We start from the raw sequence: 11977 nt of genomic DNA, 5'->3' as shown, positions 1-11977 counted from the left end.
CGCGGGACAGGGGGGCGGGGGGCAGGGGTCCAATGGGCCCCAACCTCAGGGGTCATGGTCTCAAAGGGACAGTAACAAACAAAACTACCTAAAGTATGACGTGTGAGAGCGAGCCTGGGCTCCATGGTGGAGCCCAGGTGTGTGCATGCAGCTGCGTATCCAGCAAGAACTGAGGTATACATGAAAATTACAAGTTGAGGTGTGTTTCTGTAGATTTTTTTCATAATTTCTCTTATTAGAGGAATTTTACAACCACAAAAAAAATATACTATGTATATATTTTGACCTGTAGGCTCAAACAAATAAGTCGCCAGGAGGGCATAGATGCAAAGCTATTAATTGTTAAATGTGTGTGTGTATGGTGGGGTGGGGCGACTTCACTAGAGGTGCACAATGTGCTTCTATTTCTGAGTCATGTGTGTTGTCGTTCTTTGCCTTCAACAGTATTGTGTGATTCTTAAATTTGGTTGCTTTTTAAAAGCATATTGCTTCATAACCCTTCTAAGATAATTTTTGTTCAATTAGCAAAATGACAAGTTTGGTCACTTTTTGCGATAAATTTGTTAGTTTTCAGTCAAAGTTTATTTTTCATTGCATATGATCTGGTTTAAAGTCTTTTGCTATGAATGAATTGAATGTGTCATTTCCTTAATATTGAGATATTGTGTGGATGTGTCTGTGAATCATTGTGTGCCCATGCCATCTCTGGCATTTTTTCAGAATGTGTGTAAGTTGTTGAGCTTTGATTCTTTATATATTATAATAAACGGAGTGAAAGAAATTCAGAGTGCAGTGTAACTTATTGGGTGCAAGATGTGAAAGCCCTGTTGACCAATTAAATTGTGGTGGCCATAGGAGCTCTTCATTGTTTTCATTTATTTTGTGTTAGTAGACTTTCATGTTGAATTGTTTTCATCCATTGACTATTTCCTCCTTACCATATGGGTTTTGAGAGGAAAAAAGCTGTACAGTACTCGTTGTTCCTATGGCTACCATAATAATTCAGTGTGCCTGAGATGTGCGAGAATTGAATTTCTTTCTTCCGTGTGCTTGGTGTGAGTGTTCTGTTACAGTTTGAGATGTGTGTGTCAATTATTTTGTTTTTGGTGTGGAATGAAAACCATCAGACAGTACAAAGAATGACGACATAGGAGTTAAATGTTTAGCAAGTATGTACTTGACTAAAAGTGTTTTTCTTTTCATTTTAAACTGTTATGATGGTTCATTGTGTGTTCATATAAAGATTAAAAATAAAATTATAAACCAACTTTTAATTGTCGTTCTTGTTAGAGAAAAAATAAACCTAACATTTCACTTAGGTGCTTGGGAATGATTTGCACATTCTAGAGATAGATGCAGCCAGAAAGTTTTGTTTTTATCCAATCTTGTTTGCAGTTGTTCTGAATGCATAGTTTTAATCTTATCTAAATCCAGTCAATATTTCATGATCTCCGAATTGTTTCATGGCCTATCAAACTTTCAGGTCGTGTTTGGTGGGAGTGAGTGTTCTGTGAATGTATGGCTAAGTAGAATTTGCAAGTGAAACCAAGTTAAATAATTCCTTTTGATCCAACTGGTTGATGAGTGTGAAAGGATGAGTTATAGTGCAAGCTGCATTATTTGGACGTTTTCGTAAAATTTCCTGATTGGAGTAAAGTAATTATAGTTGGTTTAAAAATCTAGCAAGTAAGCTATAATTTGTTGTGAAATTAAACCTTTTTTCAGCTTTTGAATACTGATCCATTCTATTTCATCTATTGTTAAATTCATTGTCCTATAATGCAGCTTGATACAAGTGTGAGCAGCATACCAACCAGGCAAACCTACACTAACATACACTACTCTCTCTTTTCAAGGTGCTTACTAACAAAGTCACTTATTTTCTCTAAACCTAAATTCCCTCATATCATAATTTCTAACATATGTAGTTATAAAGAGTTTCTGAAATTTCTATTTCTTGATCCTGGTGACCATAAACTGAGAAATTTTATCATAAGGCTATTGTCGTAAAATGAGCATTAGTATTCCATTTTCTTCTAGCACCCATCATAACACTGACAACATCTATTGTTAACACATTTCATGGTACACTCTGCTCTTCGAGAAATGAAGATTTAGCTAATAGCTGCCTTGGTTTGGAGGCTGCCTACTGTGTGCGGTGCCTTGCGATGCAGTGTGCAAGAAGTGCGATTGCGACGGAATGCGAGACTTAGAGGTGAGCTCTGTGTGTTGTGTGCTGTGTGTGTGTGTGCGCGCGCGCGAGTGTTTGTGTGTGTTGTGTGTAGGCGTGATTGTGTGTGGGTGAGAGTGGAAGTTTTTTAAATTACTGGCTATAATGTTTTGCTGAAAGCTAGAACTTTGAGAGCAAATGGCACCCTGGAGGTAAGCCACAACAACCAGCATAATTCTTGTTTGAAGCACAGTATCTTAACACTGCCTTGATAATTATTGACAAAGTTTGCTTGATGGATGTGGCTGTTTATCCATTAATTGATTTCTGATGGATTGTATAGGTGACCTTCTCCAGTTGCTTTTACTTTCGCGTTTTACCTTGCAAAAATAGCTTCTTTTTTTTAAAATTAATTTGAGCGTTTCTTGATGTGAAATATTTGATACTCTTAATCATAAATTTTCAGCCTATCTGTGCCATCATTTAATTTAAAGAACAAACTCAGTCTAAAGGCAAAGTCAACTTGTGTTTATTGACTCAAGGCTAGTCATGGAAGCATGTCTTTTTAGTATGCCACTGCTTCATTTTTGACTGTGATTGCCAACTCTCCAGTCGAGGCCCCCCCTCCCCTCCTTTTTTGTTTTTTTCTTCTTTTTTTTTTTGCCTGAAGAATGACAGACATTTTTTTGTGAAGGAGATTTGATCTTCCCTATGTTCTCTTTTGGTAGTAGTGTTTGTTGTCAGTTACAAAATATTCATCTGTCACCTTAAAAGATACATGCTGCCTTTATCAATTACATTAGTGTTCAGTATGTACCAACAAAAGTGGAGATACTAAAAGAAACTTTTAGATTTAAGTAGTAATTGTAGTCAAGGCAGGTTTATTTTCTAGCGCCCAGGTCCTCTTTTTTTATTTTCTTTTTCTTTTGTCTAGTTCTAAAATTAACATTTGGTGTTTCTTCCATTATTGATTATCTATATCAATTTGTCTGGGAAAGGTATTAGTTCAAAATCTAATACTGAAATTACTACTTAAAAGATACTTGTAGAATATATGACTATCTGTCCAGTATTTTATTGTCCTATTTGTACACAGCTGCACTACAGTGTCATAGTTATCATGGAGAAGTAACAAATAGATGGTGCGGCAAAGTTCTGTCTTATTATTCAAGTTATATCGAAAATGTATTTTTGTGCTACTCCGTACTTGCTGGATGAACTTTTAAGCACATTTTCCTGTTGTATTGTAATTATTGTTGTCTTGCATAACTACACAGTTCTTATTTGTAGTATCACAAGTATAAACAAGTTTAAAAAAGAAATAATGCTTGCAAAGATTATTTTCAAAAATTGCAATTGTTGATTATTATATTTTGTTGAAGACATATTACCGGTAGTTATGTTTTGTTGGCAAAATAGGTGCAGTTGGCACTTGCCTGCAAAATTTTTCTCTCATATAGAAATTGTCATTCTATGCTCTTCTTAAATATGTTCTTGTTCAATGATCTACAGGGTGGCGCTCGTGGTGGCAATGATTCCTGCCGCTGAATCATAGTGCAGCACTGCTGATGGCTGCCCAAGTATTGGCAAGATACTTCTGTTCAATCTCAAGTAATTTGTATTGAATTATTAATTGTTGATTAAGTTATTTCATTTGTTTTATCATCTAAATCATCTTCACTTTTACCTGGTAATACTTAACTTTCTGTATTCTTGATCAAATTTTTAATTAACAGCTGGTAATTGTGAACCTAGTCAGTGAAGTACCTTTAAAATTTTCCTTGACATTGGCTGTGACGCCTAGAGAAATAACCTTAGTTAAGATTTACCAATTGTTGCCTTTTCCATTTGACCTATTGGAATGTAAGACCCCACCTTTGTCCATACAAACAGTCTCTTTTGTTGGTATGGCTCATCCTACTCCAAAGTGTGAGATGCTTCTGTGCCATCTTGGCTCCTCAATATAAGTAGGATAGGAATCTCATACTAACATAAGGGTCTGGTGTTATGCATGTTTTAAAGTGTCTTATATTTGGTAAGGTATGGTATATGACTCTTTTTAGCATCGTTAAATTCTGTGTTTAGTACGTACTTCCAGTATTTTTGTTGGAGCTAGGTTTAGTACATGCCTATGCAATGCCATACAGGTAGAATGTTAAGAATCTCATTTTCTGTATTAACCAAATTTTACCATGAAAGACTGCTCTTTTAATGTAATTACATGTTATCAGTGACATTAAAATTCTACATGATTGTTATCAAAGTGTCTTAATATAAATAATCCTACAGCAAGTTTAAAACATAAGTAAAACTTAAGTTAATAAATTTATTTTCTGTGAAATGGAGATCAATGGTACACAGTCAGAGAGGCAGCCGTCCTCTGAATAGAAGTCATTAGTCAAGCAGGACAGGAAAAAAGGCTATAAATTTGGCACAAAAAGTCAATGTTGGCACCCATTTGACGTAACAGGTCAGAATGGTCCTCAATATTGACGTAATCTATAAAGTTGGTATCGCATTGACAAGAAAGTGAGTTTTTTTTCCTCCTTTCGCAGTGGAATAATAACAAGCCATACTGAAGCTGTCCAAGCTTCAGAATGCATATCGCACTTAGTTTAAAAGAGAATATGACTTATAATTGATGTCATGAAACCATACAAATTCAGTCTTAAAGAATAAAAACACTGCATCATGCAAAAAGCATTTAAAAGCAAAATAGAAATTCTAGTAAAAAACGAAATTCATTTTAAAAACAAATCACATTTGTTGATAGATGGAAGATAAGCATTTCATAATATAATTACGGGTTTCCTTATTCCTAATGATATACAATTATATAATTACAGCGTAAAATTTATGATAAATTATCTCACAGCTACAATTAACAAGGAATGTTCTGTTTCATAAAAAGTTATAACAAAAAAAAAATGAGATTCCAAAAAACAACAATAAAAAAAAAAAGAAAAGAAAAAAATGTATACAATCTGGGTGAAAGGTCATACAGCATGTGACTTATAGGGTATAGATAGTACTTCCTAAACATTAAAACACTTCAAGCAACGTCTCCTGGATTGTTATTTCTATCTGATATATTGGCTGCTGTCATCAATATTTTCTGGGCAAATCTGGGCAAAATAAATGCAGCCCGGTGCACATCAGCATTATAATAGCGCAGTTGCATTGATTCCAGTTCGTCTTCACTGAATACTCGAGCAGGTTCATTAAAATTTGTCTCCTGGAAACAAAACAGGTTTTATAGAGTTCTACAATGCTTTGAATGCAACATTTACAAAAGTACTAAAGCCTTAATACCTTATTTAGGCTTCCAATGACAAAACCTATCTGTCCAGTTGGGTATGTGGGAACTGATGCAAAACCATATGCAGCAGTTGGGAAAGTTGCCTTGCAGTGGGAAAGTGTCTGAGCTACGTGTTCAGGATTGGCCCACATTGTACCACCTTGAGAACACACAATTCCTCCAGGTTTTAAAGCTCGTTTCATCAAACTAAAGTAACTTTCTTGGAAAAGGGAGACAGCAGGTCCTGAAAGGGAGGAAACGGGAAAAAACACATTAACACAATGAATTTCATTGAAAGTGTGCAATTGATATCATTTTAATGAAAAGCCGTACAGCATCACAATTATGGTTACGGAAAGTTAACTTACCGACAGGGTCAGATGAATCAGTAATGACAACATCAAAAGCTTGCTCATGCTGTTGCATGAACTTGAAGCCATCTTCAACATGAAGTGACAACTTGGGGTGATTGAAACCAACAGCCATAGATGGTAAGTATTTTTTTGATACTTCAATCACGCGCTCATCAATTTCTACCTGATCAATTTTCTCAACACCTGGATGCTTGGCAACTTCTCTTGCAACTCCACCATCTCCCCCTCCCACAATAAGTACCTATAAAAAGTTCCAAATCTACAAATTAGTAGAAGAAAATTAAATCATGTAGTGTAGAAACAGTAGATACACAATATCTTTTTACTCTTTTAGGAGATGGATGACAGCATAGAGGTAGAAACGAAATCATCTCTTGATAAGAAAACTCGTCTGACTCAGTGCACTGAATTATACCATCAAGAATAAGCGCTTTTCCGTGAGATTTCCTGAAAATCAGGGAGAGGAGAGGATTAGAACCTTTGAATTAAAACAAGGCTAAAAGTAAGTGTTTGAACGGTGTAGTACACACGTTTGCAGCACCATAATATCTTGGTACTGAGACTTTTCCTTGTGCAAAACCTCTTGCACTTCAAGTGACAAACTCATCCCAGGCCAGAGGTCGTTCAGCTCACTAAACCATCCCTGCTTGAGAGAATCCATTTCTTCCTGAAAATTCAAAAGAGAAGCAAGTAAGGTACTGATAAGTGGTATATATTAATGAAAATTATTAGACTCAACCTCATTATTTATTAACAGCAATATACTAAGGTCTACATGTGTGGTTAATATCACAATAATTCATGTATTGATGTAATAAAAAAAATAAAAAATAAGGCAGACTGCTCCGAAAATCACTAGTTTTTAGCGAGAGTAATACAACCACGGCAATAAACAAATCTGGAAAACTCACCAATGTTGCTATATTTTTCAGATAATTCAGATAAGCAAAGTTTATCTGCGTGAGAGACAAGGGAGGAAAAGAAAAAGAAAACACGTGGACGTGGACAAACTCAAACACCTGTTTCTTGTTATTGACACGAGCTTACATCCCCTACACGACTGCAAATAAGTGTACATCAGGAAGGGACTATTCACAGTCAAGTTCCCCGCGGTCGGAATGTTATTCAACCGATGCTGGAACATAGACCGCACACTACCAAGAGACAGGGAGAAAGAAAAAACGCGAAGAAGTTGTTGTTGTTTTTTTCTGTATTATTTCAAAACAAACACAATTGTTTACAAACTTAAAGTATAAGAGTCAACATTAATGGAGAAACCACAAAAAGTATTCTATACATACAATTTGGCCAGTCCAACAAACTGATATCAACTAGACAACCACGAAATTGGAAATTCAGTGCCATATGACGACAAAGTGATCACGCTTTAATCTTTCTTCTTAAAAAAGAAAGAGGAGAATACCTCCTGCTGCCTCATACTGAAAGGGGCAAAATTTAACAACATTGATGAAGTCATAACTTTGTACAAACTTGATTGATAAAAGAGGAAAATAACAACTAATAAGATCAAAGCAATATTTGTGGCACCAAGCTTTCTTACTCAGCTTCCTCAATAGTACTGATCAAGAAAAAAAAAAAATGAGAAGGAATGTGAGAAATACAGATTTTAGTAATTCGAATTCGACAACAGTAATAGAAAGACATTTGAAAATACCTTTATAAATAAACATTAGGTAACAAGTTATATGTACACACCCATGAGAAAAGGCAATAACTTCTTACACAAAAACTAACAACCTAGATGAACAATTTCAAATAAGAGCAAGATACAAGCAATACTGAAAAAATAGTTTAGTAAATACAGAAGTACATGGAAATCAACAAAATTAAACAAGTAAAAATACAACAGAAACAGGAATTTTATCACAAGCTAAAAATCAAATATTCTTCTCTGTAGACTTCACTGGTTCAGCCAAAGATCATTTAACTGAGATGCTAACTCAGTTTGCTCAGAATCAGAATCATCACCAGAGTTTTGTTCAATTTGCTCCTGTATTTGTCTCTCTTCTAAACTGTCTTGATGGATTTCACCACTATCAACCTCCTCTGAATAATCTAATTCCTCTACATTTCTATAACTGCTACTGGGTAGGTCTACTGCATGTTGTCTTTGTTCATTGTACATTTCTAGCGACTGAGTGAGATCAGATTCTCTTCTCTGAGGGAGCTGGCTAGTTGAAGGAACTGCCGCAACTTCAGCATTGTCTGTAGTGGTTCCACCCTCCAAACGCAATCCAGCAACACCCTTCTTTGGTATACTAGCAAGATCACGCTTAATTCTTCGACGGCGTGACATGTCATTTCGCCGAAGTTGAAGCATTGCATCGAAGTCAGCTATGTAAAGTTGTCCAACAATCAACAGCTCGCAAGTTCTTTGTCCATTTTTGAATGCCAATTCAAGCTCTCGGCTTGTGCGTTCGTCATATTGCCACCATCCTACAACGATAATGAACATGTTAAAACCGTTACCACAACAAAGAAGTGTGAAAGTTAGAAAGGCAGTATGGTAAGAAAATATTGGGGAGCTTGGACAAATTGTGAGATTTATTAGTCAGTGTCAGCAAACAAAACAAGAATCAGTCTGTTAAATGATGAATGTCATTGTTACATTCCAGAACAGTAGATTGCATAAAATATTCTTTGAATTTAAAGTACCACAGGAGAAAGGATGCCATACCCACATATCCCTCATACAATTCACATCAACTGAGCTTTTAAGAATTTTTCTATTCGTGAGAAACTTCAATGCATTGAGACAAAAGAAGATGAAAATGAAGTATCATGTAACAAGAGGATGGCATCAGATGCATAGAAGAAGCACATAACTAAAAGTAAGAACTATTCAAATTAAGTCCTTTACTTCATCCAACTATAAAAACAACAAAACAAGATACGAGCAACAATTTTGCTAATTTTGGAAAGGGTACAGGAGTCTCATACCACACAGGGCATAGGATAGAAAAAAAAAGAGCTACCTATGCAAAAAGAGAGGGACAAGTTAAATCAAATCATGGACTTTGAGATAAGCGTGGCCACTTCAGAGAATCAATACACCCCAACCCCAGCAGGACGCATACACAATAATGTGGATTACTGGTACATTAAATGTGTATAAGCACTGATGGAGAAGACAAGGCCTTAAATTAAAGCACATTGTTCATAAGATCCCAGCAACGCCTTTCTTAGGTGCTGAGGCCAAATCCCGCTTGATTTTCCTTTTGCGGCCTTGGTGGTCTTTACGGAATTGATGCCCATGAACAAAGTCCACGACATAGAGTGAGCCACAGATGAGAATTTCACAGCATGTAAGTCCCTGCTTGAATAAATTCTCAAGCTCAGAACTTATCCTTTCTTCATACTGCCACCATCCTCCTGCAGATGCACAAATTTAAATTTGAAAATACTATGGGTAGAGAAACTATGCAGTGTATCCATGATGATTCTAATTGTTCAAATGTAGTGGGTTAGGAAAAAGTGATAAGTACTCAGAAAAAAACAAACACACCTAACACTTTTTCTACCGAAAGGCTCATAACTCACTGGGCAACAACTATGTGTTTCATCAAACAGTAAAAATAGAAAAAAAATCTTACCACTGCGTCCTTCATAGAACCACTGATATCCATCCTCTAATGCTTCTTTCTCAGCCTGGGTTGGTACCTCAAGTAATTGTGGGTGATCAAGATAATCTAATGGGATGTCTTGGCGACACATTGCACATCGTCGACTTTGTGTTGCTAGTCCTTTCAAGCAAAGGAAGCAAAATATATGGCTGCAGGGGAGTTTCGCTGGGTGAACACACGTTTGCAAGCAAACAGCACATTCTGGTACAGACTCTACACCTGTAACAGGAAGAAATCCACATAAAAATAAAATGATGAGCAAAGTCAGAACACACAAGAGATCACAACAACTCTGCCAGGTAGGACGATGAAAATGGAGTTGATTTGACAGATATAATGAGGTCAGGGACACCAGAAAAACCACAACACACTTTGAAAGAGCCTAAGGAATGGTGTCAGTCCGAAACGAAATGTTATCAATTTAGAATAGAATGGTCAAAATAGAATATAAGACTTGCATTCGAATACATGACAGAGTTACGTTTCAATGTGCATAAAATCAAAAGTAGCATGACACTCGAGGGCTATGGAACGGATCCCTATGATTCCAGCTCATGAGAAACACTTTCAGTTTCATTATACCTTCTTCGACAGATTTAGAATCACCCATTTCACCCTTTTCTCTGCTTTTTTGTCTCTTTCTGTGTTTTTCATTGTTGTTATCTTTCGACGTTCTTAAGCTTTCAGCCATTTTTTCAGTTACTAAACAGACAAACAGTTGCACACACTAAACAGACACCAGCACTAAGCAACCAACAGCAACAGACTGCAACAGACTTCTCCCAGGCTGAGAATCGATTTCTTACTCGAGAGTTCAAGAGAGTAGCCTCGTTGCCTCGTTCAGTGTCAATATGAATGTGAATATAAATGTTATTTTGCTGGTAACGCTAACGGTAGCAGTAGACCGACACGTCGGTGCGGTGGCCAGGCCCGTTTGACAACAGCGAAATGGGAGGTCAAAAATTCCAATACGACGAGAGTGGAGGCACTTTCTTCTATTTTGTTTTGTCGTTTCTTGCCCTTTTGCTCGTACCCGGTACTTACTATTGCTGGCCAAGAAAGCGCAAAGAAGGTATGTTAATGTTGCAGACGAAGTAGGTTATAACCCGCGTACTCAACGATTTCTGCTTGTCAGCCCTCACGTTTTCTCAATTTACCCGTTTATTACAATTTATTTTTATCATTGTCTCCTAGGAAAGAAAAATTAGAATGCCTAATATGTAGCTTTTAATCTGGTCGGTGATTCTATAACTGTTGTTTCATGCTTTAATAAACAACCATAAGCTTACCTAAATTAATTCTTGAACTAAATATTTATCTTTTAAACATTTTTTGAACTGTCTTCAGTACAATTTCTCTTCACTGGAAGATGCAATATTTTTGTTAGAGGCTGCTGAGGGATGCTGATTTTGAACAATCGTTTTCTACTTGTAAATGTAATACATGACATTTTTCACACAGACCCTCATACGCTACAAAATCAGTGTCAGTGCATTGGATGTGTTAAGAAAAGGAGACTTCTCCTAGCCAAAGAGCCATGGAGAGGAACAAAGGAATGGTTGACGTAAGTTTTTGTGATTTTTTTTTCAGGTTTATCCTTTTTGCAAGGAAGGATAAGTTTTGTAACAGATTAAAGTATACTGAAGTTTTGCATTTATTCTAATTATTTTCTCTTTATATTACAGAAAAATTCTAATTATATTTGGTTGGGTGGTGTTGATATTTTTAGCATACAAAGTATCACAGTTTGATTATGAATTTTCCAATTTTGATCCCTATGAAATTCTGGGAGTTCCATTTGTAAGTTAAATTACGTACCTTCACTTTTCTAACTGTATTTATTATTATTGAAACTACATGGTTTATTTTTATATGTAGGGAGCCTCTCAAGCGTCAATAAGAAAGGCATACCGTGATTTATCAAAGGTTTTACATCCTGATGTAAAGGTTACTGGCAATGCCAAAGCATTTATGAAGCTAGTCAAAGGTATGGGATATAAATTCAATTATTTTTTTCCACTCCTCTGTTTTTTCACTAAAAATCTGTTTTTTTTTTCCCATTTCTTTCAGCTTACCAGGCACTGACTGATGAAGAGGCTCGTAGCAATTGGGAAAAGTATGGTAATCCTGATGGCCCAGGTGCTACCAGTTTTGGTATTGCACTGCCTTCATGGATTGTTGAGAAAGAAAACTCTGTCTGGGTTCTTGGGCTTTATGCTTTAGTATTCATGGTAGCAATGCCAACAGTTGTTGGAATGTGGTGGTATAGAAGTATTCGCTACACTGGGGATCAGGTTTTGTTGGGAACCACAGAATTGTATTACTATTTGATGCAAAAGTCTTCAACAATACCTTTGAAGCGTTGCCTCATGATTTTGGCAGCTTCATTTGAGTTTGATAAGAAGCACAACAGCGAAGTGATTGAGCGAGCCAGTGACAATGAAGAAGTACCCCAAGTGAGTAGTTAATCACATTTTATCAGCCTCTTTAC

General features: G+C 36.3%; 4 protein-coding genes across 4 annotated transcripts in view; 2 read left to right on the top strand and 2 right to left on the bottom strand.

The window, feature by feature from the left end:
• Positions 1-3725, top strand: part of LOC113207566 (TAR DNA-binding protein 43) — a 9603-nt gene extending 5878 nt beyond the window's left edge. The window contains exon 5 of the mRNA XM_026424185.2: positions 3683-3725. Coding sequence (XP_026279970.2) covers positions 3683-3725 — 43 coding nt within the window. The remainder of the gene's footprint in view (positions 1-3682) is intronic.
• Positions 3726-4355: 630 nt separating this feature from the next.
• Positions 4356-6904, bottom strand: LOC113207547 (spermidine synthase). The gene is made up of 6 exons (XM_026424165.2): positions 6754-6904; positions 6373-6509; positions 6169-6289; positions 5837-6083; positions 5483-5712; positions 4356-5405 (listed from the first exon to the last, which is right to left on the bottom strand). Exons 2-6 carry the CDS (start codon positions 6501-6503, stop codon positions 5223-5225), a joined length of 912 nt encoding a protein of 303 aa, XP_026279950.1. The 5' UTR covers positions 6504-6509; positions 6754-6904; the 3' UTR covers positions 4356-5222.
• Positions 6905-7034: 130 nt separating this feature from the next.
• Positions 7035-10282, bottom strand: LOC113207548 (E3 ubiquitin-protein ligase rnf146). The gene is made up of 3 exons (XM_026424166.2): positions 10069-10282; positions 9457-9705; positions 7035-8299 (listed from the first exon to the last, which is right to left on the bottom strand). Exons 1-3 carry the CDS (start codon positions 10175-10177, stop codon positions 7764-7766), a joined length of 894 nt encoding a protein of 297 aa, XP_026279951.1. The 5' UTR covers positions 10178-10282; the 3' UTR covers positions 7035-7763.
• Positions 10283-10367: 85 nt separating this feature from the next.
• Positions 10368-11977, top strand: part of LOC113207550 (translocation protein SEC63 homolog) — a 15332-nt gene continuing 13722 nt past the window's right edge. The window contains exons 1-5 of the mRNA XM_052264378.1: positions 10368-10558; positions 10948-11050; positions 11172-11286; positions 11365-11473; positions 11557-11942. Of these exons, the coding sequence (XP_052120338.1) occupies positions 10435-10558; positions 10948-11050; positions 11172-11286; positions 11365-11473; positions 11557-11942 (837 nt within the window). The 5' untranslated portion in view covers positions 10368-10434. The remainder of the gene's footprint in view (positions 10559-10947; positions 11051-11171; positions 11287-11364; positions 11474-11556; positions 11943-11977) is intronic.

The sequence above is a fragment of the Frankliniella occidentalis genome, unplaced genomic scaffold (assembly GCF_000697945.3).
Source record: "Frankliniella occidentalis isolate FOCC.00 unplaced genomic scaffold, Focc_3.1 Scaffold18, whole genome shotgun sequence".
Taxonomy (NCBI): domain Eukaryota; kingdom Metazoa; phylum Arthropoda; class Insecta; order Thysanoptera; family Thripidae; genus Frankliniella; species Frankliniella occidentalis.
Note: the sequence above shows the minus strand (reverse complement) of the source record. Positions and strands in the feature narration are given on the sequence as shown.